The sequence below is a fragment of the Grammomys surdaster genome, unplaced genomic scaffold (genome assembly GCF_004785775.1).
Source record: "Grammomys surdaster isolate TR1022 unplaced genomic scaffold, NIH_TR_1.0 414, whole genome shotgun sequence".
Taxonomy (NCBI): Eukaryota; Metazoa; Chordata; class Mammalia; order Rodentia; family Muridae; genus Grammomys; species Grammomys surdaster.
The window spans coordinates 20,444-48,337 of NW_021604833.1; the positions used below are offsets into that span (position 1 = coordinate 20,444).

At 37.9% G+C, this 27,894-nt stretch overlaps 1 protein-coding gene across 3 annotated transcripts; it reads right to left on the reverse strand.

The window, feature by feature from the left end:
- Window positions 1-22,491: 22,491 nt before the first annotated feature.
- On the reverse strand, window positions 22,492-27,492 carry LOC114632746 (cathepsin Q). 3 transcript variants are annotated; one of them, XM_028781368.1, is made up of 9 exons: window positions 27,436-27,492; window positions 27,122-27,208; window positions 26,797-26,930; window positions 26,388-26,510; window positions 26,116-26,295; window positions 25,039-25,263; window positions 24,414-24,576; window positions 23,625-23,751; window positions 22,627-22,842 (listed from the first exon to the last, which is right to left on the reverse strand). In XM_028781368.1, the coding sequence occupies exons 3-9, from the start codon at window positions 26,920-26,922 to the stop codon at window positions 22,743-22,745; spliced, it is 1,044 nt and encodes a 347-aa protein (XP_028637201.1). In that variant the 5' UTR covers window positions 26,923-26,930; window positions 27,122-27,208; window positions 27,436-27,492; the 3' UTR covers window positions 22,627-22,742. The 3 variants fall into 3 exon arrangements, with proteins under 3 accessions (XP_028637202.1, XP_028637201.1, XP_028637203.1); XM_028781369.1 differs by lacking the exon at window positions 27,122-27,208 and having other exon boundaries at window positions 22,492-22,842; window positions 27,436-27,460; XM_028781370.1 differs by lacking the exons at window positions 27,122-27,208; window positions 27,436-27,492 and having other exon boundaries at window positions 22,743-22,842; window positions 26,116-26,177; window positions 26,211-26,295; window positions 26,797-26,922.
- Window positions 27,493-27,894: the final 402 nt, after the last annotated feature.

Sequence of the window (27,894 nt, forward strand, 5' to 3'; positions counted from 1 at the left end):
GAGAGAGAGAGAGAGAGAGAGAGAGAGAGAGAGAGAGAGAGAGAGAGAGAGAGGTGTTACAGTCAACAATGCTCAATGCTTAAACACTTTGGTATTATACATGTTGATACAGAATTTCGAGTTTGCTGTGCTGGGTTTCATCCTTGTTTTGGTCCAGTACTTCCTCACTATGCTTATTGTCCTCTCTCTTGGAATGGCAATATATGTTCTGGGCCATTGTACATCATAAGTATGAAATCTGCCTTATAATTTTGATTTTACAGGTGTTATAGCTAAGAGATTGCCGTTAGTATTAGAAACTTTTAACAATGGACTTTTAATATTTATTTACATCTCAAACGCTGCTCTACTTCGAAGTCCACCTCACAGAATCCCTTCCCCATGTCCCCTCCTCTTGAGCTCTGACAGGTTTCCAGGACTTCCCTGGGTGTCCTTGCCCCCTCCCCCACAAGCACATCCAGTCTCTGCCAGATTAGGTGCATCCTCTCCTACTGTGGAAAAACAAGGTAATCAGAGAGATTGAGCTGCACATCTGCTACATATGTGCTGGGAGCCAGCCTGTGTATACTCTTTAGTTGGCAGCTCAGTCTCTGAGAGCTCCCAGGGATCTAGGTTAGTAGGTTCTGTTGCTCTTTACATTGAGTTCCTATCCCTTTCAGGGCTTTCAATCGTTCCTCAATTCTCCATAAAATACTCAACTTCTGTCTGCTGTTTGTATGTGGATATCTGCATCTGTTTCAGGCAGGAACATGGTAGGATCTCTCAGAGGACAGTTATGCTAGGCTACTGTTTGTACACATAGTAGTATATCATTGATACAGTGAGGGATTTGTCCTTGTCTGTGGGTTTGTTTTCATGTTGGGCTGGTTATTGGTTGGCCATTCTTTCAGTCTTTGCTACATTTTTGTCTTTACATTTCCTTTAGACAGGACAAATGTTGGGTCAAAAGTTTTGTGGGTTGATTGGTGTCCTTATGCCTCTACTGGTGGTCTTGCATGTCTATAACAGGTGTCTTCTCCACTATGTTCGTAAGAGCTTTATTAGTAATAATCAGAAACTGTAAACAATCTAGATGTTCCTCAACTGAAGAATGGATAAAGAAAATGTGGTTCATTCATAGAGTGGAATGCTATTCAACTATTTAAAAAGGAGGACATCATGAGTTTTACAGGCAAATGGATGGACCTAGAAAAATATCATCCTGAGTGAGGTAACCCAACCAAAAAGGACATGCATGGTATCTTTTCATGAATAAATGGATATTAGCCAAAATGAACAGAATACCTAGGAGACAACCTACAGGCCATAAGAAGATTAACAAGTAGGAAGTTCCAAATGCAGATACTTCAATCACACTTAGAAGGAGGAACAAAATAATCATGGGACACAGATAGTAATTTTGTTTGGAAAGAGTAGGAGGGGGGAGAAATGAGAAATCAACTGATATGGGGAAGAGGGCAGGAGATAATCCCAGAGGCCTAGGAGAATTAATGGAAATATGTAGATTCTAGGGTAAGATTTGGGAGGGGCTCCCTCTAGTAACTTCCAGAGACTTGGGAGATAAGAGACTCTCACAATCACAATATGTAACCATAGCCAACATCCCCAACAGTGTGGAGAGGAAACTTGATGTGTCTACCTCTAGTAGATAAACAGGACCTCAGTTGGAGGGAAGGGGTTATCAATCAACAGTCAAAAGTTTAGACCCACAATTGTTCATGTCTAAAAGAACTGCAGTGGCAAAAACAGAGAAGAGACTGAGGGAAAGGAGGTTCAGTGACCTCCTCGGTCTGAACTTGGGATCCATCTCATGGAGGGACACCAAGGCCTGATACTATTACTGTGGTATGATGTGCTTACAGTAAGGAGCCTAGCATGGTTGTGCTTAGACAGTCCCCAACAGCAGAATGATTGAGACATAGGGAGAGATTTACTCTCATCCACTGAACTGAACTTATGTTTGAATTAGGGCAAGGATTGAAGACATTTAAGGGGAAGGCAACTCCATAGGAAGACCAGCAGCTTCAACTAATCTGGCCCCCTGGGAGCTTCCAGAACCTGAGAAACCAACAAAGTAGCATGCATGGGATGTTGCAAGGCCTTGGACACATGTATAGCAGAGGACTGCCTGGTTTGGTTTCAGTCAAAAAGATGTGCCTAACCTTTGAAAGACTTGATGCCCCAGGGAAGGGGGATGCCTTGTTGGGGGTATGGAATGTATGCTTTTCCAGGCAATAGAGAAGAGGGATGTTATGATGAACTGTGAGAGGAGGATCAGTAGGTAGGATAATGGCTGGATGGTAGATAAAGTAAGTTGAAAAAGAACAATGATAAATAAAGAACTGAAGACTCTGAGGAGGACATAATAGGAAGGCTCTCCTCTTCTGCACTAGAAGTTTTTCACATAAATTTCATAGGCCATATATATGACCAAACATAAAATGCTGAATTCACATTGTAATCTGAATTTCCTTGCTGATCTGTAGAGACATCTACTTTTTTACCCTTATAAATGTATAGATCCATTCTTCACACTCCAACAGATACTACTAAGATACTTCTTTACCTGGATAATTTAGGTATAGGAGGAAAATGGTCAGAATACATGGAGACATTTGAGTGATTTTGAATCTGGCAATTACAGTGAACTCTAGCTTGGAAAGTTTAACTGATGAACTGCCACTCTGTGTTCTACAGAGCAATGTTTCTGGACTTTGGGTCAGATATTCTCTGAGAACCAAGAGATAGACACAATCAGTAGGAAAGAGCTAATCAACAGGAAAAGCCTCAGGCCAAAACATTCCTCCTGAGCAGCATCTACCCAAGTGCCTCCACGTAGACATAAGGAGGACATAGTTTCTTCTACTTTGTCTCTACCTTCCTTACACACTTTTACTTCTATATCTTCCTTATTGATATGTCATTTGCCTGTTGAAAGCCATGCAAAGACAAATTACACAGCAAAGAGATGCCTTCAATATAATATTTATTTGTCAATAAGTCATAAGTAATGTTCTCCACATTCTATAACCAAGGCCAGGAGTCATTTGCACTTCACAGCCTTGGATACCTCGCCATTCCTCTGATTCCTTGACTAGAAGGAGACAATTTACCTGTAATAACTAACAAGCTATCCTTGGCACCAAGATGGTGCTTTAGCACCAAAATGAACCCATGTTTATTTCAGGGTGCCTGGGAATATGGCCTGAAATCTGCTCAGCATTTAGGATGGCCACACTAGATTTGTCTTTAAAATGTACATACTTTATCCACACTAACATTCCCTATAATATTATACTAATGTAAATGTTAAACACATCTCACCAAGAGGGAATATTTGAACAGAAAGGCTCCTGCATAGTTCTACACTGCAAGCCTGATCTCAATCTACTGTGAAAGTCTTTTACTTGTGGCTGTCTAGGAGTATGTTATTTATGGAGTTCCAGTTGTTCTCATGACTGCCAGGCAGGCTGTGTGAGTTCAGCAACAGTGCTGAAAGTTTAATGGTCAAACACTAGTTTCCATTTATTTTGCAGATGGGTATCATTATACAGGCTAGAGATTTCTTGTTATGGAGTCACAGCATTGTGATCCTACATACTAGCTTCATAGTTCCATTTTGTTGTTGTTGCTAGTATAGCTTAATCCTTCCCTTGGGCAGTGGCTTTGCTCTATTTAAACTCATAACTTTTGGTTGGTTGACTAGCAAAGCAACACCACATAGAATTATATCATTAGCATCTCAAAGATATATCCTGGGCTAGGTTCATATCTAATGTGTTTGTTGGCTTGCCTGGATATTGCTTCTGAGACCTAGTTCTTCCTTAGCTGGCTGCTGAGAAAAACTTCTATCTCACATGAGCTACATAATTTCTAGTCACAGGATATGTTTTCTAAGTTATTCCAGATGGATTTAAGCTTATACTTATGGAACCTGAATACTCAGCCTTATGTTAAGGCAATGTGTACTTCTTCCTGGGCACACCCTTCCTATTTATTATTTTTTCACTCATATTTTCACATACAGAAAAAAGCTATGAGGCTTATAACAATGGGAACCATTCTCTCTTACCTTTAGACTTTTCCTTAATCTACAGAAAACATTGAAAAACATAAGAAGCTCAGAGTATACAAGGGCATCTATAGCCCAACCTTGCAAATACCACCACAATCCTTCCCCCTAAGCAACACAATCAGGTCTAACACAGCAACTCTATTTTCTCAATACCAATTTACTTTTACTTTGGTTACTAATGATAGGATAGATATCATGGATAAAAGAAACATTTGAAGTAAAACGGATTATTTTACAATACACCATTCATCATTGAGGGATGCCAAGACTTGGAAATCAAGGCAAGGGTCTGACTTAGTAGCTATGTCCAAATGCCAAATACTGACATTACCCCCGGATCATGCTCAGTTAAATAATTGTAAAGCCCAGGGCCAACTTTTTTGGATGGTTTTGCCTCTAGTGACCAGGGAAATTCTATGTTGATCAATAGTCTGAAAAATGCCCCAAAGTTATGGCCATAGGATTATCTGATAGAAGCAATTTCAAATGAATCTCTCTATCCCACTTATACTCAGTTGACAACTAATATTATCCATCAGAGCTGGTTTGGCAATGATAAATCTGACATCTTATATCATGTAAAGTTTTCAATATACTTCAACTGTGTCAGACAATTTTTCTTTTTAATTTTTCTTTTTTGGGGTAAGATATTCTGGGTTGGCATTTGTGATCTCTTGGTACTTGGAAAACATTGCTAAACCCATTCTGTGTTGTCAAATTTCCACTGAAAAATCAGCTGGTATTCTGATTCATTTGCCCTTGTTTGTGATTTGTGGCTTTTCTCTTGTATCTTTCAATGTTTCTTATTTGGTTTGCATATTTTGTTTAAACTATAAAATGATGTGTAGTGTTTCCTTTCTTGTATCTTTTTAGTCTTCAGTTTGCATCTTGTATATGAATGGGTGTATCTTTTCTTAGTTTGGGAAATTTGGGGAATGTTTTTCTATGCTACTGGGGAGATTCTGATCTATGTTATCTTCCTTGGATTCTTCTTCGGATCATATGATTATGATTCATAGATATTATGTTTTCATACTCTCCCAGAGTTGTACATATTCCTTTTGTTTTGTTCTGTTTTGTTTTGTTGGTTTGTATGTTTTTTTTTAAAATATAGCTGTTTTTCACTGATGGTCGGAATCCTCTACTTTGTCCTCAGGCCTGATATTTTGACTCATATTTATCTTTCTTGTAAGACTTTCTATATGAGTGCAGTGTTCTTCCTATCATTTTATTGCTCATTTCCTGCTTAATGTAAAGCCAAACATGTATCAAGAGAAAAGCAAAACTTGCTGGAAAGGGGCATATTTCCCTGATGCAACTCATTTTAGATGGCCTGTATCTAGACTGGAGTGAAAATATAGGCGTGGCTAAGCCAAGTACATTTAAATGATCAAAGCAAAAGATAGAGAGAAGGGTTGTTATTTTAGGTCATTACTTGTCAGCCTCTGATGTCCTGAATGTTTTGTCTGTCTTAGTTAATGATACTATTGCTGTGACGAAATACCAAGATCAAGAAAACTTTAGGAGGCAAGGGTTTATTCAGTGTATGTTTCCAAATCACAGTTCATTATTAAGGTACGGCAGAACAGAAAGTCAAACAGGTCAGGGACCAGGAGTCAGGAGCTGATGCAGAAGCAGTGGGGGAATGTTACTTACTAGCTTGCTCATTATAGCTTGCTAAGCCTGCCTTTTTAAAGAACAAAGGAACACAGACTCAAGGATGGAACCACCCACAATGGGCTGAATCATATTCCAACACTACTAATTGAGAAATGCCCTACAGGGCTGGAGATATAGCTCAGCTTTTAAAGGAAAGGCTCAAAACCAAAAATATAAGAAATATCCTACAGCTGGATCTTTTGGAGGCATTTTCTCAACTGAGGTTCCCTCCTTTCACATTATTCCAGGCTTTGTCAAATTGACACAAGGCCAGGGGGCACAATGATCCCTTTTCATCCTAACAAACATATCACTGTTAAGCCATAACATTACCTATCTTTTCTTTCCCTTATCACACATTAATATTATCTTTCTTTTTTAATTGTAAAATATCATTTAAAACTTTAATTGTCTCATAAAAATGAAGTTTTTCTGTAGATATCAAAATTATGTTTGAATGTACACATACCCACAAACATACATGATTATTGAAAATATTTGTATTTAGTGATAATTATTCAATACACAACTTCACATTTGAAAAGACTAACAATTCTCTCACATAGCCATAGATACATCCAACCAGTCATCTCAAAAGTCAAACAACTGAGGCCAGAAGATTACAAATGTTGGGCTTCCCTACCTAGACTACATAAAGATATCTATCAAAACTAATAATAATAAAATAACAAATCTGTAAAGTTTGGTCCCCTACAGACACTTTTAAAATGTAAATTCCTACATTTTTTTTAAAAAGTGAAGTTCTGGAGAGATGACTCAGGGGTTAAGAGCACTGACTGCTCTTTCAGAGGGCCCTAGTTCAATTACCAGTAACAACAAGGTAGCTCACAACCATCTGTAATGGGGTCTGATACCCTCTTCTGGTGTGTCTGAAGACAGTGACAGTGTACTCATATAAATAAAATAAATCTTTAAAAAATTTAAGTGCTTAGAATTCAGTCTTTTCATAATGTTTTTAAAAATATTCAGTCTCTCAAGTATGATCTGCTGTAAAATAAAAAAATCAATTAAATACTTTCCCATATCAAAAGGGAAGAACCAGGGTATAATCAATCTTAAGCAAATCTTAACGTCTTAAATGAAAATGACTCTATGTCCAGTTATCCCCTGGCATCCTTTTAGGGTCTTGGGTGACTTCTCAGGCTCTGCTTTCTTCAGAACACACAGCTTGTCTTCTCATACAGAGCCATCCAAAGCCTGGTATTGTTCTTGGTGGTCATGCCATAGTACTGAAATTTCCAAATTGCTGTAGTTACTGGTTGCAACGGGGTGAACTGTAATAACTAGCTTCTTGGAGGCTCTTTTCAGGGACTCCAGGCCTGCCCCACAATGCCAGACCTCAATTGTTCTCCATGACCTTTTCATGCCTTCAAAACCATTAGCACCTGGGTGATTCTTACATTAGCAAGTTTGGCTGTCCCGAAGAAGTAAAATCTTGACTGCTTATGGAGCATAGTTTCTGTGTGGTGACTCAGAGGAAACACTTTTCAGAAGACTTCACCTCAATTATGCTGGTCTCTTCTCATGGCTGATCCTTTAGTGACAGCTGAACAGCATCCACTGTTCTAGCTAAACAAAGGATTTACCTCAGTGGTTTTGGTCTCTTCTTAAGCACAGCCAATTCTGTAGCTACAGCTGTCAAGATACAACAGATTCTTCCCCGAGAACTCCCAAGAAAGTCTTTGCTCTGGTCAGAAAGTTCAGAAGCCATATGTCTATTATCTGCACCCCTCTCAACATTCTCATCATCTGAGCTCATACGAAAGTTCTCACTGACTGCTCAACACCAAATGGACTTTATAGACCAGAGTTCTATATCCTTCATATATCATTTGTGTAAATGTATCACATTTTCTTCATCCTTTCCTTGGTTGAATGCACATTTTGGTTCTAGATATTATGAATAGAGCAGTAATGACAATAATTGAGCAAGTGTCTCTATGTTTGCCTGAAGTGTCCTTTGTTTATATGCCCCAAAAGTAGCATAACTGATTTCAATCTTCCTAAGGAATCATTATATCAATTTCTATGATGGTTATACAACTCTGCAGTCCCACCATCAATAGGTGACTTTTCCTTTTTCTCAACATCCTCAGCAGCATGGGCTGTCACTTGTTTCATTGACTTAAGACATGCCAACAAGTGTAGAATAAAATCTCAAAGTAGTGTTGATTTGTGTTTTCCTAATGTCTAAGGATGCTGAACATTTGTGTTTTCTCATCATTTGAATTTTCTCACTGAAAAATTCTCTGTTCAGATCTGTGTCCCATTATTTAATAGAGCTATTTTTTCTTGATATATATTCTTTTGAGTTCCTTATATATTTTGGATAATATTCCTCTATTGTATTATACGTAGCAGGTAAAAATTTTTTGACATTTTGTAGACTGCTGCCTTGCATGAATGATAGTGTCCTTTTCCATCATGATATTTCTCTGTTTCAAGAAGTCCCACCTACTAACTTCTGGTCTTAGTCCCAGTGATAACTGTGGCCTGTTCAACAAATCTTCCCCTGTGTCAGTGAGTTCACTTTCTCTTCTACCAGATTCAGTGTTTCTGATCTCATGTTGTGGCCGTTGATTCATTGGGAGTTGTATTTTTATACACAGTGATGAGTCCTGATCTATTTGGATTTGTTTATATGCAGCCAAACAATTTAACAAGAATTATTTGTTGAAAGGGTGGTGTTTTTTCCCATGTGTGTTTCCAGCTTTTATTAAAATTCCATTGTGCATAGCTCTGTGAATCTACATGTGGTCCTTTATGTCTGTTTTCTAACTCTACCTCCACATTTCCTTTTCCCTTATAATTTGTAGTAAAATTTGAGGTCAGTGATTATGGTACCTGCAGCAATTGTTACTGCAGGAATTCACTACTCTAGATCATTCTCCTTTCAAATCTTGTAGAGAATTTTGTACAAATTTTGGTGTGAGCTGCATTGAATCGAGATATTGCCTTTAGGAAGATGAACATTTTCGTTGTATTAATCCTACCTATCCACACAAATGAGACCTATCTTAATTTTATGCTATTTTCTTCATTATTTTTTTAAAGACTTGAAGATTTTATCATTTAAATCATTCACTTGCTGATAAAACATACAGCTCCATTATATAACTGAAAACACCACATATTATCCTTCAATATTAATGAAGCAACCTGGATATTCTGTGAATCAAATTTTCAACAGAAATTGTGATTATCATGTATTATTTCCTTTGTGTCTTTCTCTGACACATGACAGAAACATAAAGTATATAATGCTGAAAAAAGAAATTTGAAATCATGATGGTTACATTGGAGGAAAATGGTCTGGATTTTCTCAAGTGCCGTCTATCCTTCTCGATCACAGTAAACCATCGCTTAACAATTATACCAATATCATTTTAAATGTGTTATTTATGGAACTCTAAATTTTCATGAATATCCTTATGCAATACAGCCTGGAGTTACCCAGTTTTCTTCAAGTCTAGAATCCTGGTATTAGCACACATGACAAGATTAATCTCAAATTACTCTGGCAATTTTAATACTTTGCAAACAAAGACCTTCTAGATCTTTTTGGGTTTCCAAAAGAAGCTGATTGCTATTTTTGTCATTTTTTTCACTTAAAAAATAAGTTTCTGCCACATGCTCATGTGCAAACCACAGCTCAACATCCTCTCTTATATAATACATTTACATCAGCTTTGTTTCCACCCCTCTTCCTAGCATCAAACACACACCTCCCCATCTGATCCAGAATTTTTGTATCTGTTTCATATAACAAGTAAGCAACATAGATCTTCTGGTCTCAATTCTGTTGTCCAGCAAAGCTGAATCCTAGAAACATTATTGGAGTGACTAGAATTAAAGAAATAACAGTAACTACAAAAATAACAAACAGATATACAGAAAATCTTTATGAGTTAGGCTGTATTAACTCTGATGATAGTCACATAGTAATCATCCCAGAATGTCTGAGTACTTATTTTGTACCAAAGAGGACAAGGTTTGGCTAGTTTGGGTGGGAGATTTCTGTAGTAGAGCAACTTTGGGGTCAAATAACATGCAAAAGTAATATGTGGTTGATAATTCTTGCATGTATATATGTTTTATATAAAAGTTAATCATTCATTAGCCTAGCTTCTTAGAACAGGGAAAAGCTGGCAGGTATATTTTCTATATAGACTCAAGTCTTCACCATTCCCTTTTGTGTGAGGCACTGAAGAACTCAACATGGCCATGTCTGTTTCCACAGTACAAATTCAGTCAGGATTTCTTGTACTCTCAAAAGTATTGTTCAGATTATTCTGGTAAGTGTGACTTGGATGGGAACATACCAACAAGTATCTGTTGTGTTTCTGACTTGTATGAAGCTTTACCTGCTCTCCTGAATGAAGTATAGTGCCATCCTTATGGGTATGTTCTGATATTTAGTAGTAGTACACATGAGAATGATGCTGTCAAGTGAGCAGAGCACAGAGAAACCATTTTCCTGAAAAGACTCAGGTAAAATATCGACCTGGTACTTCTTGCTTAAACTTGAAATAATTTTCAACAAGATAAAATTCAAAAAGAATTTTCCGTTTGTCAGTACCTTTTCTTGGGTGTGGTGGTTCATAATTTCTTTCTCTTTTATTTTTTTTATTGGATAGTTTATTTATTTACATTTCAGATGTCCTCTCTTTTCCCATTTTTCTCTCCCTACAACACCCTTCAATCAATATCACTTTTCCTTTTTGCTTTTATACCATTTTAATTACATGTAAGTATTAAGGTTAGTTCTAGGTTGAGGTACTAGGAATACAATAGATGAAAATAGTATAGGAACAAGCAAGACAGTAAACACAAATAGTCAAAGAACTAGCACGGCAATAAACAAAATTCCTTGAACACCCCCATGATCACTGTTTCTAAGGACTTATCTGGACCATTATCAGCTTTAGTCAGCATTTACCCTTAAAGCCATCTCAGTTTCTATGAATGCAGAAATAAAAGAACTATTGACACTGTATTCTGATTCTTTGAGTAACAAACAGGTCTTTTTCCTTTGATACAGGTTCCTATAAACCTGATTAAAATTCCCTATATTGTGATGAAAAATTTAAAAATAAATGTAAAATTGGAATTCTAAATATAAGAATGTACTCCAGTAATTCTTTGGTTGAAGAACATTAAACTGAATGATAGGAGGACCCAACTGAGAAACAAGAGGATGCAAATGGGAAAAACAGAAAACAACAAGTAGAGAAAGAAGGTAAATACATAAACTTGTGCATTATAAAGCATGTGTTCTGCAAGAACAGGTTACAAAGCATTCCAACTGAGCAGCAACAAAAGTGGCTCCTGACATTCTAGCCTTCACAACATAAAGATAAAATGAGTGTGCCTTCCAAAAATAACTATTCAAAATATTACCTAGGTTTCTTCTGCTTTTATCTTGGGATTTGGGACAAAACACACCAAAGAAAAACTATAATACTGGCTATGTCTTAATTACTTTTAAGTCACATAGTGATTGAGTATTTAGTTCTGCAATAGTGCTTCTTGTAATATCTTTAATAAAATTTCTCAATTCTTTAATATAATTTTTTTTTGTTTGGAATCGAGAACCTGGAAGTTCTAGGATGAAAGATGGGTTCTCTTTTTCTCTCTATGAAGCAACAGGACACAACCAGGTTCTCTTACCTACAATACCATTGACAATTCAGTCCAGGAAGTTCACAAGGAATGCATGAAAAACTTCACTGTTGTTCACTGTATAAGTCAATGTTTTCTAAGGCTCTGAGGCTAGAACCAGCTTGGTACAACTCTGAAATATCAAGTAGACCATCATGTTCTATTTACACCTTTACCTTTCAAAGACACTCATGAGTACAACTGAAGTCTTTGAGTATGAACTAAATACAGGAACTCCTTCATCTCCTTCAGCACTATAAGTTCTTCATAGTAAATCTCATATACCATGAATGTGGCCATATAGGAAATGGAGTTTACACTTTAGTCTGAATGGATTTGCTGATCACTAGACTAGACTCTGGTTTATTTTACCTCCACCTCAGTGTACAGACCAATTCTTGAAACTTTAATGTATATCACTAAGGCCCTTCTTTGACAGAATATGTGAGTTCTTGGGGCAAATATTTGAAATACACTCACATACTTGCATCAGGCATTTATAATGAACTCTAGCTTGGAGAGATCTGATGATCTTCCACTATTCTTTTTCCCAATGACAAACGATTCTGGACCTTGGGTCAGGTACTCTTTGAGCACTATGAGATAGATACAATCAAAAGGAAATAGCTAGTCAACAGGAATAGAAGCCTTGGGACAAAACAATTCAATTTTCCTGCATCATATCTACATACCTGACCTCTGGAATACATGAAGACCTAAATCCCCTCTATGTCATATCTCTAGTTCATTAAACTTTTACTTCTATATCTTCTTTATTGAAATGGCATATGGATTGGTTTACTCGCATATCAACACAAATTTGTATATAGATCATTAGAATTTTATAGATAGATTCTTGGCTAGGTTCATATCTGAGGTGCCCAATGACCTGCCTGCCTAGGGGTTTTTTCTGATCCCTAGTTCTTAACAGGACTTGCCGGTGTCAGACTTCTATCCTACATGGACACACTATTTTTAGTCACATAGAATAGTTTCTAAATTAACCAAAATGGCTCTTAAGTTCTTTACAATTATAACTTCAAAATACCCAAATATAGGTTAGTCAAATTTTATATCTTACTTGTCACAATATTCATACCTGATTCTACCCTCTCTTTTTCCCTTCTCACTCTTCTCTTCTTTTGAAGTCTCTCCCACCCTCTATGTCCCTTGATTTTTTTTTTATTTTTATGACTTCTAAGTAGGACAGAATCATCCACTGTTTATTCTTCCTTCTTCTTGTGCTTCTTTGGTCTGTGAGTTGTATTGTGGATATTTCTCACACTTTGCTTAATATACACTTATCAGTGAGTACATACCATATGTATTATTTTTTGACTGAGTTATCTCACTCAGGATGATATTTTCTAGTTCCATCCATTTGCTTAAGTATTTTTTGAATTCATTTTTTTATTAGGTGGGTAGTACTCCATTGTGTTAACATACCACATTCTCTGTATCCATTCTTCTGTTGAGGGACATCGTGGTTCTTTCTTGCTTTTGGATATTATAAATAAGGTTGCTATAAATATAGTGGAGCATGTGTCCATGTTATACATTGGAACATCTTTTGGGTATGCCCAGGAGAGGTATAGCTGGGTCCTTAGGTAGTACTGTGTCCCATTTTTGACAAATTACCAGATGATTTCCACAGTTTTTGAGCCAGTATGTGCTCCCACTCTAATGGAGGAGTGTTCCTCTTGCTTGAAATCCTAACCAGCGTGTTCTGTGGCTTGAGTCTTTGATCTTTGCTATTTGTTGGGTGTAAGAAGCAATCTCATGTTTGTTTTGATGTGCATTTTCCTGATGAGTAAGTATGTTGAACATTTCTTAATATGGTTCTCAGTCATATGAGAGTCCTCTGTTGACAATTCACTGTTTCCTTATGTACTCCATTTTTAATTGGGTCATTTGTGTTGTTGATGTCTAATTTCTTGAGTATTATATATTTTGCATATTAGATGTATCTCACACGTAGGTTTGATGAAGATCTTTCCCAACCTTTAAGTTGCCATTTTCTCCTATTGACAATGTCCTTTACCTACATCCACCCAAACCAGAGAATAAAAAACAGTCATCCACAAATGAATACTTACTCAATCAACACTATAGAGAGCCTAATAATTTGTATTGATAGTTTGATAAATGTCTAGTAAGGCATGACCAAGTTTGTACAGAACATGACCGTTGGCAGTTTTTTCATGCCTCAGTTGGTGTCCATACACGTGAACATGTAAGCAGGAACAACTAGTTTATGGGATATTAATGGCAATAAAATGGGATGTGAATTCTTTAGAGGGATGAATTAGAGGATAATGCTGTGTAGTGGATTTTTAGGATACATTGTAAGAAAGCAATCAGAAGAAATATACTATATAAAATGTTAATTGTAAACATTTCCATATTCAATGTATATAGAGGGACAGCAGGTTTTTTTAAACATGTAGTCAAGAAGATGGACTTATTTTTTTTAAGTCCTAAGAATATAAAATGTAATTTTAGTTGAAGGTTTCACAAATACAATATGAGAAAATTTACATTTTTTTTATCAGAGCTTACTCTAAATTATATCAGTCAGACTAATAATAATAATATGTGTGAATTTTTGAGGAAAATATTCAGATGCAAACAGACACTTGAGTGGTTTTGGATCAGGCATTTGTAATTAACACTAGCTTGGTAAAATGATGAACTTCCACCATTCTGTGTCCCAGTGACAAATGATTCTGGACCTTGAGTAAGGTACCCTTTGAGCACTAAGAGAAAGATACAATCAGCAAGAAAGAGCTAGTCAACAGGAACAGAAGCCTTGGGCCAAAACAGTCCACATTTTCTGCATCATATCTACATACTTGCACTCTGAAATACACGAAGACCTATATACTCTTTTCCTTCATGTGTCTTCCTTCATTAAACTCTTTTATTTCTATGTCTTCCTTATTGAAATCACATTTGGCTGATTTAAAAATAAAGTAGAAAGATTGCAAAACAAAGATACATTGTTAATGTGATATTTGCTAATGAATAATTCAAATGGAATATTTTCCATATTCTAAGACTGTAGGAGGAGCTAAAGTGGGAGGAGTTAGGCGAAGAAGAGGGAAAAAAGGAGGAGCGAGAGAGGGCAGAGATGTAGGAGGATGGAAAGTCACACAGGTATGGAGAGCAGTGTGAGTAACTAATTTATTTAGGTTAGCTATTTGGGAAACAACTCTCTTTGTATGGGTATATTGTTATTGAGCTTTACTAAACATATAAAGCCTTTGATTAATCTATAAGCATTAGAGTTTCATTTTTTTTCTACTGGGCCCACATGAATGGTGAGATGGTCTAGGCAATGCCCAGTCTTACAGAGACAGCATGGAATATTGGCAGAGCTATCGCCCATTCTGATGTCTCGTGGGTGGCAAGGCTAGTGTTTCTGGTCGGGCCGTTTCTAGCTGCAGCACACACATGACCTCTGGCCACAGAACATGGCGGCTGAGCTAGGCAGAGCTGCCACATCTTAGATATTTGGCTTGACCAGAGGATGATTTTAAATAATTATTTCAACATAAAACCATATCCTGGCTTCATGGACACTTGAACCCTTGGATGCTACACTCTTGCTTTTAATACCTCACACATTAAGGCATTTCTGTTTTCAGGGCAAACAAGCTGTATATTCACATCAGTGCTGAGGAACAAAACTAATCCCTCCCTTATTATGGAGTGCACAGTGCTAGGCTATAGACATGGGGCCACAAATCCTTTCAGCTCCAATGGTCTTCACTCTAACTCCTCCATTGGGCACCCCATGATCAGTTCAATGGCTAGTTGTGAGCATCTGCCTCTGAATATGTCAGACTCTTGCAGACCTCTGAGGAGACATCCATATCAAGCTCTTATCACCATGCACTTCCTGACTTCCACATCAGCATCTACCTTTGGTGACTGCACATGGGATGGATACTCAGGTGGAATGGTCTTCAGATGGTCCCTCCTTCAATCACTGACCAAGTCATCATTGAGTAGAGCATTAGTTTCCATGTGTATGTGGGCTTTCCATTGATTTTATCATTATTTTAGACCAGCCTTAGTCAATGGTGATCTGATAGGATGCATGGGAATATTTCAATATTCTTGTATCTGTTCAGGCCTGTTTTGTGACCAGTTATATGCTCAATTTTGGAGAAGGTACCATGATATGCTGAGAAAAACGTATATTCTTTGGCTTTTGGATGAAATGTTCTATACATATCTGCTAAATCCATTTCGTTTATTATTTCTCTTAGTTTCATTGTGTCTGTTCACTTTCTGTTTCTAAGATTTGTCCATTGATGAGAGTGGGGTGATGAGGTCACCCACTATTATTGTGTGAGGTGCAATGTATGCTGTGAGCTTTAGTAAAGTTTCTTTTTTGTATGTGAGTGCCTTTTCATTTGCAGCACAGATGTTCAGAGTTGAGATTTCATCTTGGTTGAGTTTTCCTCTGACGAGTATGAAATGTCCATTCTTATTTTTCTTGATAACATTATGTTGAAAGTCAATTTTATTCTATATTAGAATGGCTACTCCACCTTGTTTCTTGTGACCATTCACTTGGAAAATTGTTTTCCTGCCTGTTACTCTGAGATACTTCTGTCTTTGTCACTGAGGTGTGTTTCCTGTATTCAGCAAAATGTTGTGTCCTGTCTGTGTATCCAGTCCATTAGTCTATGTCTTTTTATTGGGGAATTGAGTCCATTAATGGTATGAGATATTAAGAACTGGGGAGAGCCTACATGAGCAGATTGAGAGCACACTTGAAAGCTTTAGAACTCAAAGAAAGAAATGCACCCAAGAGGAGTAGGAAACAGAAAATAATCAAACTCAGGGCTGAAATCAACCAAGTAGTAACAGAAAGAACTATAGAACAAATCAATAAAACTAGGATCTGGTTCTTTGAGAAAATCCACACGATAGATAAACCCTTAGCCAGGTTAACCAGCAGTAACAGAGACAGTATCCAAATTAGTTAAATCCGAAGAGAAAAGGGAGACATAACAACAGAAACTGAGGAAATCCAAAAAACAATCAGCTCCTATTTAAAAAGCCTATACTAAAGAAAATTGGAAAATTGGGGTGAAATGGACAATTCCCTAGACAGATATCAGGTACCAAAGTTAAACCAGGATCAAATAAGCAATCTAAATATTCCTATTTCCCCTAAAGAAATAGCAGCAGTCATTAAATATCTCCCTGCTAAGAAAAGCCCTGGACCAGATAGATGGTTTTAGTGCAGAATTCTAACAGACCTTTATAGAAGACTTAATATCAATTTTCTATAAACTATTCCACAAAATAGAAACAGAAGGAACACTACCTAATTTGTTCTATGAAGCCACAGTTACACTCACACATAAACTACACAAAGACCCAACAATGAAGGAGAAGTTCAGACCAATCTCTCTTATGTATATTGACACAAAAATACTCAATAAAATTCTTGAAAACCGAATCCAAGAACACATCAAAAAAAATCATACATCATGATCAAGTAGGCTTTATCTCAGAAATGCGGGGATGGTTCAGTATTCAGAAATCCATCAACATATTCCACTAAATTAACAAACTCAAAGGAAACAAAAAACACATGATCATCTCACCAAATGCTGAGGAAGCATTTGACAAAATTCAACACCCTTTTATGGTAAAAGTCTTGGAAAGAACAGGTATTCAAGGCCCATGCCTAAATACAGTAAAAGCAATATATATCAAGCCAGTAGCCAACATCAAACAAAATGTAGAGAAACTTGAAGCAATCCCACTAAAATCAGGGACTAGAAAAGGCTACCCATTTTCTTCCTACCTATTCAATATCGTACTCGAAATACTAGTCAGAGCAATTAGACAATAAACGGAGATCAAAGGGTACTGGCAGCCAGCCCTGGCTTGGTGGAGGAGAAGCAGCTTCTTATGTCTTCTCCACATTGGATCTTATTGGAGCAGCCTTGGGGGATTGGATGGAAGATCATTTGTTGGGTGTAAGACTTGGTCTTACGAGATTCGGGGTAAATCTTGGGATTTACGAGATTCGTGGTAAGACTTTGGTCTTATGAGATACTTAGGGATGCTGTTTAATAAAATCTTACTTATCTACATTACTAAAATTTACTTACTATGCCACTGTAGCTGACCTGCCCTCTGGTATCCTCTGAAACAAGAAACTGCAATTTCTGTCACTAAGCATCTCAGCTCAAAGAACAGCAGAGGATTTGGCAAATAGCCTATGTACTCTCTCAGCAGAAGCGTCTGGTCTCTAACTTACATCTGCTAGACTGAGGTCTCAGGAAGGAAAAACACTTAGAAAAGTTATCATATAGTTTATGACTAAGTGTAAAACGTTTCCAATAAAAGCTATCTAAGAGGGAAATTGGAAATATCCTAAGTGGGGAAAAGGAAAAAAATCTACCAAAGAAAAAATTCTAAGTGGAAATTCTAAGCAGGGGAAAAGGAAAGGACTAATGGGTCCTAAGGAATATCCCTTTTCTTTGTCTTCAGTATTTAAATATCATTCAGAGTACATGATAAGATGTTACAAAGTTCATCACAAGTTCACACAAAATTCAAGTCATAAATTGAAATAGAAGTTTACAATAGATAATGTTTACATGCATATCCATTAGGAGTAATTATCTGGTTAAACATCCATCACCTGTCTAGCTCCTCACGTTCACTGAAGGTTTAAAACTATAACTAATAAATTAGTGAAATTTTGTATAGATAAATTCAGGCAATATTTTTTCTCTTCTCTCCTTGTACCTATAATAAATCGTGAGTTCCCTTTTAGTGACCTTGGTTAATTGTTTTACAACCTCTTGGAATGTGCTCTGAGCAGGAGAAAGTCTGGTTACTATCATACAATATATCTCAATTATAGATTCTCTTCACTTTTCTCCCAATTCTTTCCAATACTCCCATGCAATCTAGATCCACAATTTTTTGCTCTCTTTGAAAATAAACAGACTTCTAAATGACAACTATCAAATTAAATGTACTGAGATAAAATTAAAAACAAATATAACCCCCCTGGCAACGGGTAATGTGATACGTTGTTGGATTGATTGTTGGTATGTTGTTCTTATATCAATCAGGGGCAGAATACATGGCAGTTTTTGTTCATCCTCGCTTGATGCCTGGCTTTATGGCCAAAGCCATTTTATAAAAGCACACATACAAACTAAACCGAAACAAACTTAACCAAACCAAAACTAGGCAGTACAGTGGAAGAGAAAGAAGATACGTAAGAGACTTTTGGACAGCGATGCTTTCCACACACCTCCCCTCTGGTGCTTAGCACATGCAGTGACATAGACATGAGCTTACAACTACATCTTTAAGCATGGGCAAAGGATGTTACCCAGGGCCTGGTAGCTGCATGATCATCCTCATGTGGTAGTCAGATAAGAATAAAGTAGCTTGAACAGCATGAACAGAGTAAAAACTTTAGACTTGAAGATGGACAGGATTAGTCAGTTGTAAGTGCTCAGTCCTAGCAGACCCCTATTTAGGGGTCTGAGGTTCATGTTACCTCTAGAGATTATGGACATGTAGCTAGTCAGGGTAGCTACCAGGGACCACATGGATGACCAAGAGTTGTACAGAACTGACCTTGCCCTTCACTGCCTGTGACACTCAGAAGAGCTGGCTCTATATCTCACTAGTGACAGCACATGGAAGTATAGGCCACTTCTCTCCACCAGTCTGCACAGTGGAGCTAACTTTGGCAGTGGGTGTAGGTGAGCTGAGGCTACAAAGGTGGAAGAACTGATCCTGCCATTTGTCTCTCATAGAGTGCCATGGATGCAGAGATGATGCCTCACTGCCACCTCTATCAGTTGGAAAAGCAGCCCACAAGGTCATAAGTATAATACAGCTAACCCCACTTTTCATCATCAGCAGTATTCAGAAAGTGGGCCCTGTATCTTGCCTGCAAATCACAGCAAAGGTATGTCTGGTGGTAGGGGCACAGCTGAACTATCTGAGAGTGAGAGTTCATCAGAGCTGGTCTCTCCACTCATCTGCCATGTATTTGCCTTGAGGTGATGTAGGTGTGAGGTGATTCCTCTCCTTACCCCCACCACCTGTGGCAGTCAATAGAGCTTGCCCCTTGGGCTTGAGAATGGGAGAACTAGCCTTGCCCTTTCACTGCTTGTAGCATTGGGGAGAGTGGTCCACGCACATTGCCTGATTAACATAGTTGAGCCAATCCAATGGCTAATGCAGCAGTGATCCAACTTAAGGGTGTGAGAGTAGAAGAGCTGTCCAAACATCTTCAAACTGAAGCTCTAGGGCAAGTGGGCCTCTTTCTTTGATGGGGCAGCATAGTGGAGCTGGCCCCTGCAGGCATGGTTGTGTGTGAACTGGCACCAATGGCCTTACATCAGAAGACTTGACTCTGCTTCCTATTGATAGTAGTATTGGTTGGCCTAGCTAGAGTAGTGCTGCAGAGTTCTGCCTGGTGGTGCAGATAAGGGAGCGCCAGAGCCCTGACCAGCTCAGCTACCACCCAGTTCCAGACCCATGGTCTCTCAGTTGGCCCACACTCAAAATCTCTATTATCAGCAAATGTTTGAGCTGTGTGAAAGGATCAATCCTGATGATTCAAATCAGCAGAATCTCCATGACATGGATCAACAACAGAATAATTTGGAGGAGTCCTGCTGATGATCCATTATAGATAGTATTAGAAAAGCCAGATATCTTGAACCAGACCGAATCATTGCAATGAACATTTGAAAGTGAAGAGAGAGGGATATACTGTGGGACACACTGTGACATATACAGGTGTCATGATGAGATGTTTTTTATGCTCTAGTCTTTTAGTTTCATGTGTATTGTGTTTTTCATTTGGCTTGGGATGTTGCAAAGGTGAAAGGCAGATATAAGGGCATCAGAAGACGAGCAGGACTGGAGAGCATTACATGAAATTCACAAAGAGTCAACAAAAAGTTTTAAAAGATTGAAATAGGACAAAACATACAAACATAAGGAAAAGAGGCAAAAAAAGCACAAGAAAAACATATTAATACAGATGAACTTGTCTAGTTCCCACTATGATCTATTCCTTTTTATTTAGATGATTTTCATATATGTATGTATTTGAGGAAAATTATACTAAATTAGGATTTCTCTCTACCACTCAAACAGACTTTCATTTTAGGTATTTGTTTCTGTATTTTCTACCTTGTCAGCCTCATCTTTCCTCCCCATTTGATCTGTCTATTTCAGTCCATTCACTCCCATCTTTCAGGTTAACATGTGTCCTTCACCAGTTGTTGGGTTAAATTGCCTCCTGTGTCTGTCTCTCCCCTGGGCTAGGGCCACTCAGCAAGACTGAGTCAAGGGAAGTTTGGCTGTATTATCTCCATGCAGGTGCTGGGCAGGCATCAGGCTATGTGAAGCCACAGGAGGACCCTGCTTTTTGGGTGGTAGGTGGAGGAGTGCAGTCTGAGGTCCCTGAAGATCCTTCCAGAATTGGTTGGAGGGTCCCCGGGCCAAAAGGTGTTTATGGACCAGCTTGTTCACAGGCTCCTGGGTCCTCCAGGCACTGCTTAGAGCCATGAAGGAGCTCAGAACAAAGTACGGGCACATGGGTTCTATCTGCCTGCATCCAAAGGGATAAGAAAGGGAGAGAAACACTTGCTGTGTCCAGTGGGGATGAGGCTTAGTTATGGTGCCCCACTTGACTTGCTTGAGTTGGAGGTCTGTCTTGAGTCTCTGTGGCCTGTAGTAACACCCTCTACCTGTGGAGGGTCTAGTGCAGTGTAGCCCTATGTGACTAAAGGACATAAATCTATGGAAGGCTGCAGCCTTCTGTCAGGAGCCTGAAGTCTGGAAGCATGGCAAAATGCCTGCTGTCCCTTGCAGGGGAGCCTGTGGGGTCACCCGCAGAGTCTCTGGTGGTTTCCTGCATGTGCTTGACCAGAAACCAGGTTGTATTTCACAGTCCTGTATCCATCAATACCTATATATTCTCCCTTTCCTTTCTGTGGATATCTAGCCCCACCCCCAGTACATTACACTACCCTAACTTCTTTGTTTCTATGAATAGTAGCTTGCATACCATCTTCTTAACAGCTAAAATCCACAATAAATGTGTACATGCCATATTTGTTTATCTTGTTTGGGGATCCTTTACTCAGGATGATTTTGTATTTCCATCTACCTGCGAATTTCATAATATACCTCTTTTATTAAGTTTATATCCCTTGAGTTTTATATTGTTTAGCTTCCAGGGAAATTATGACTTCATAAAATGAAATGACAATATTCCTTCTGTTTCTACTTTGTAGTAAAATTTGGGGAGCATCTGTATTAATTCTTGCTTTGAAATCTTGTGGAATGTAAGCAAAAAATAATAATTTAATAAAAAAGATTTTTCTTCCTTCCTTAGTCTTTTGTTGGTGAGATTTTCTTTGAGGTTCATTTTCAAATACCTAAATTTTTCATTTCCAGAATTCCTTCAGTTCGAAATTTCTTTATTAATTCTACTTCTACTCGCAGGTCTTCAACTATTTTTTTTTCATTTCCTTTGTTTTTTCTGTCTTTATTAATTCCTTAATTTCTCTTATAATGGGCATTATAACATGTATAGAGGCTATTTTAAAGCCTGTGTCTGTAATTCTGCTCTGATGCATTTAGTAGTGCCTACTGTATTGCAGTTGCTGGGATTATTGGAATGTAATACATGGTTGAAGTCATAGAGAAGGGAGAGCTACAGCCAAACTCAAAACAGTTACACATAGTGACCTCTCATTGCACAGAGGGGCCACGAGAAGATAGTGGGTGAATTTGTATAAGCTAAAAATGTCCAATTCAGAAATTATCATACAGTCTTTCAGAGAATGGTTTCTGATGGATATATAGAAATTTTAATTAAACAGCAGCCAATGATGGATAACATCCATCACAAGGATCTACACACCCTTTATCCTGAATACCAGACTAACACTCAATCTCAACTTCAAGATGAATTGCATTTTGCACCACAAAAAGTGGCTGCATAAAAAGATACAGAAGCTAGAAATCATACTTAAATTTTTCATTTTTGGAGGATTTTATTTGTACAAGCATTAAAACTGAAGATAAAGTTACTTTAGGAAACATGAGCATTAATTAGTGAAAACAAATGTTAACAGTGCTCATGTCAAATATTTGAAAGCTCTCAGTGTTCACAAGACAACGTGGATTTTGTGGAACTCAAGAGTTAAACATACTCATCAAAGGCCATTCATTGGAGTGGATGGCACTCCTCTGGAAATGGAGTCTCATGCCACCTGCTTCCCTGTGAACACCAGGCTGCTCACACAGTAGGGTATTGGGCAAGTGAAGCAATTGCACAGTGGTTGTTCCTGTCTTTGGCGATCTTCATATATCCGCCCAATCCCCATCGTTTACCCCAGCTAAAAGAAATCATATTTTCCATTTAATAGAAATAATGACACATGATAGACATAATTATTGGCAAGAGGACAACATAACAGTAGTATTAGGGAAAGAAAAAGTTCTACTCCTGAGTATCAAGAAGTGCCTCAAACAAGACGTGAAAAAAAGGAGGGAATGAGAATTTCTACGCATACATGCATGAGAACTGAAAACATGTTTTATGTATGTCAAAAGTAATGACACTGATATTCTAGATACCAGAGTAAGAATGTGAATTTCACAATAATATATTGGTAGTAAGTTCTTAGAGTTATATAGGGTAGCTCAGAGTTTAAGGAGTGGAGATCGACTCCAAGGGCAATTGAAAAGCCATTTTGACATTGTAGTGTGCATGTAATAAATGTTTTTGGGACATGGACACAGGATATATATTTAGCAAACTGGCTAGCCCAAGTAAATAATAATTCCCAGATCAGCCAGAAACACTGCCTCAATATGGATATTGTATAATGATTGAGAAACAACTGATGTTAAAATTGGAGCTGTATACAGGAACACTTCCACACACACGTATGTACACACAGAAATGAAGATAGGCAGACCTCACACATGTACATCATAAAACAAGAATACAATTTGTTCATCTTAAATGGGTCAAAATTTTCTAGGCTGTGCATCAAAATATTGACTGCAATATTTATTCTCTTCATGATCTCCCTGTTCATCTAGTCCCTTAACCACTAAACCATCTCTCTAGCTGCCGGAATTTTAAATACAGATTTTTTGGGGGAATTTATACCTGTTCTTTATCAGCCAGTAGCTATTGCCATCTGTTTCATTTCCTTCAAATCCATAACCAACCACCAGAACTGCATGATTCACAGAACTGGTCACAGAACTTATGCAGTTTGGCTCATGGTAAACACCTGAAAAATAAAATGGAAGCTGACATGAGAAGCAAAGAATACATGACACTGAGCACTGCCACCAACAACAAAAAGGCATTTTCAATGATCTATGAAATCATATAAACTTCACTGGAATAATGAGCTTCATAAATTTTTCAAAAGAATTTATGTATGTGTGTGCGTGTGTGTGTGTGTGTGTGTGTGTGTACATGTGCGTGTGTGTACATAGACATATATATGGCTTTACTGAAAGCTGAATGAATTCAAAGTAGTGATATTTGTTGATAATTGTGGTCTACTAGCATATGAGATGACTTCTTGATGTTGTAAATTTTATTACTAGACTCTCATGTCAAGTTAAGTTTATAGGACAGAAATTACTTAATTTAAAGACTCTGTTATAATTTGATTTCAGATATTCTGTCTCTGTAAGTATATAAAACTTCCACCAAAGTGAGAAGAGTTGAAAATTTAGTCAGCCAATAAAGTTTTATTAATTATGACATATTAACTTTCATGTGGAGGTTAATAAAGATGAAATTCAGTACTTAAAAATATTATGTGAGGATGACTAAAATCCAGAAACTCAAACATTCATAATATATGTTTTATATAAGAGGTGGTCATGGTATAGGGATGTTACATATTTTTTCTTCATATCTAGAGGGAAATATACCAACCTCCCTGATAGAACCTAAAACTACTGGAGACAACATGAACTCCAGTAGCAATGGGCCCTTTAGTTGCTACAGCATCCATTAGGACATCTTCACTTTCTGGGAGGACCACAAATCCTGTGATTTTAGCAGATGAATTCTTAGGATTGTACCTGCATAGTCCTTCCTTTAAAAGACAAAGAAGTAGAAACTCAGTTACTTTCACCTATTGCCTGGAAGCAAGAGACAGACAACAGCATTCTGCGCTTTGCAAATGAACACACTCATGTAAGGAGTTTTTAAAAATAATCATGGGAAGTGAAATATTATTAAATGATTAGGAGCTAAAAATGAGTTCTTCCTCCTAATCATAAGAAAATTGTGAAAAAAAAAAAAAGAAAACTGTGTGCCACAGAGTTCTGAAATATCAGTACAACTATTTCCATATTCTCCAAGCACACAAAAGGAAAAAACAGGGTACACTGATATCATCACACCAAAATCTTAAGCAAACAATACATAACAACAACATTGATAGTGTACAAAGAGATTCTACCATGTATTCTGATCTCTGAAGCTAGTGTATTATCTCTACAATTGTCACTCACTACCAGCTGCGTTGAAATGTCAACTTAGGAAGACCACTTACTTTTCGTTCATATGGATATGTTGCTTCAGCCTCCAGACCTCCGTTGTGCAAAACATACTGAAAGGCATTGTACGTATTACCCCAACGACAGCCTCTATTGCCTTGAGGTCTAGAACAGTCCACTAGGTTCTGTACACTCAGTGGGATCAGTTTGCCAGTTTTCTTGAACATTTGCCCTTCTATGGCACCAGTCACAGGAAAAGCCCAACAAGAACTACATTTTCCCTAAGCAGAGAAGAAAACATGGTCGTCTATAAACAAATACAAAGTCAAGAAACAACGTAGACAGACTAATAATTAATGTAAATGGAGAACTGGTAGATGATGGGTCCATAGAAAAGAACTGCCAGTCTCCTAGAGGACTGAGATGCAGGCAGTATGCACCTGCTCCAGTACACACACACACACATGCACAGGCACACAGGCAAACACACGGACATCTGAGCAGGAGCTATTGGTTTTATGGGTTATTAATGACAATAGCTGGAGCATGAGTTCTACAGTGAGAGGAGAAACTAATAGTTGGAGACTGTGTGCTCCACGCTGCAAAGATCAATATACACTGTAAGATTTCCAAGTATTCAAAGAAGAAAAATATTATTTACAAAATTAACTGCAAATCCCTCCACATTCAATTTGAATACACAGACATTTGCTGTTTTGAAACTCATGTGGTTTAAGAAGGTTGGCATAGCCTAGCATGGTGGTGCATAATCTTTAATGCCAGCACTTGTGAGGCAGAGGCAGTAAGATCTCTGTGTATTCAAGGCCAGTTTGTTCTTCAAATGAGCTCCAAGGCAGCCAGGGATCTTAAAACAAGAAAACTTGTCTCAAACAAAGCAAGCAAACAAGTAAACAAACAAACAAACCAAAATGCAAAATGTGAGAAGAGGAGCAGATAAAGAAGACGATTAGAATGAAGAAGAAGGAGGAAAAGGGAGGAGCAGAAGGAGGAGGAAGGAGGAGAAGGAGGAGGAGAAGAAGAAGAAGAAGAAGAAGAAGAAGAAGAAGAAGAAGAAGAAGAAGAAGAAGAAGAAGAAGAATGGCATGTGACACTGGCATGTGACACTGTCATACCTGTTTTCTCACAGGAGTCACATAGCCTTCATTTCGCCAATCAACAAATTTGGGCAAAGCATCTTTCCAATACCAATTGTTAGGGAAACGACTACCAAGTGCACGTTTCCAGAGACTTTTCCCTGTGTTGTTGACTGGTACTGTAATACCAATTATCATGTCATTGAATTCTTCATCAGTCTTCAAGAAAAAGCATTAAATATTTATTAAAGAAAAGTCTCATGTAAAGCACTAAAGAAAGCACAGGATACAACAATCCATGTCACACTCACCATGTCAGCAAAGTCATTTATTTCCATGGTGTAGGTATTCTTCCCCAGGGAATTCTCCATGTTGTGCAGTTTAATCCTTTTTACATTTTCTTCCCATACTGTTCTCCTCAGTACCTCTTCCTCCTGGGGGAGAATATAATGGAAGACAATTCATTCCATTTACACTCCTGCACAGGCTGATGTTGCAGACTTGCTGTTGCAGGTGACTAGAGGCCAAGGAAGGGATCTCAGGATACTATGGTCTCACTTTTACATACTAAGGAAAAGTGAATCTGAACATCCTGTGCTCACAATGATTTTTATTATGCAATCTCTCCATGGTGGTGGTTCCTAACATGGCACCTATGATCTTCATGTACCCAGACACTTTTACTCTGGGACCCCTCTGAACATGTTCCTGGATACCAACCAGAGTGTATGACTTTTCATATTTTATCTTCCACTCTTCCCATTCGATGTCCAAACTGAGATCAAATCCTGAGGCACCTGACACAACTCCCAAGCACAGGATAACCAGGAAGGCAGCAGGAGTCATGTCTCTACCTGGATATGAAAGAGAAATGAAGATATGACTACACTAGTATTTTTAAAATGTCATCTTACTCCTTCCTGAGAAATTAAGCCATGCATGGTTAATATAATAATTTGCATTATTACTTCAAATACTTTTCAAAAGATTGTGGAAGTCTTTGCTAAATCAACATTCCCTATAGGACCAGATAGGGACATATCACCTGATATTGCATCTGCACCTGCAAATTAAAAACAGATATATCTATGGGTTATGTGCAAGAGATGTCTTCAAAATACCTAGTGCAACTCTATGGACAGAGTCAGACAATCAGTTAAGAGGACTCTATACAAACATAAACTCAGAATGGACTTGGTTTACCATTCTTTACCCTCTCTACCCACTCCACTCTACTTACACAGAAGGCTGGTGATATTAGGTTATATTTTTCTTCTTTGTGATCTGTTCTCCCTGAACTTTCCCAGAGAACCTGTCCAACCCCAGTTTCTGTTCTTCCGGTGACAGGCAGGGCCTTACCTTTCTGTGATGACCACTTCTGCCTCAGATCCCTTCAGAGATTCAACTTGTCGGAGGATGGTGAGTTTCTAGGATCTGGCCCAGCAACTCCTCACTCATGCTATAAATCTGAAGTATCTATAGGGTTGGACCTGCCCCTCAATCATGCTTTACTTTTGATTGGCTGTGTTGGTGATTAGATTAAGGCTGTCCTCACTGGGACTTCAGGCATCTTCTGAGATTTAATCTGATTGACCCTTTGGCTTGGCTGTAGGCTACCTCTGTGGAAAGCAGGAAGCAGAATTTATGAACCTTGTCAAAGAAATGTAGATAACCATCCTGTAGGCCTTGGATCTCATTATACTGGATATTTTTGCTTCTATGATTTTGTTTCCTGTATAATTATGTAGTATTATACCCTTGAAGATTAGAATGGGATGTTTTAGTTACCATCTCTTGCATGGGCTTGGCAATTATATT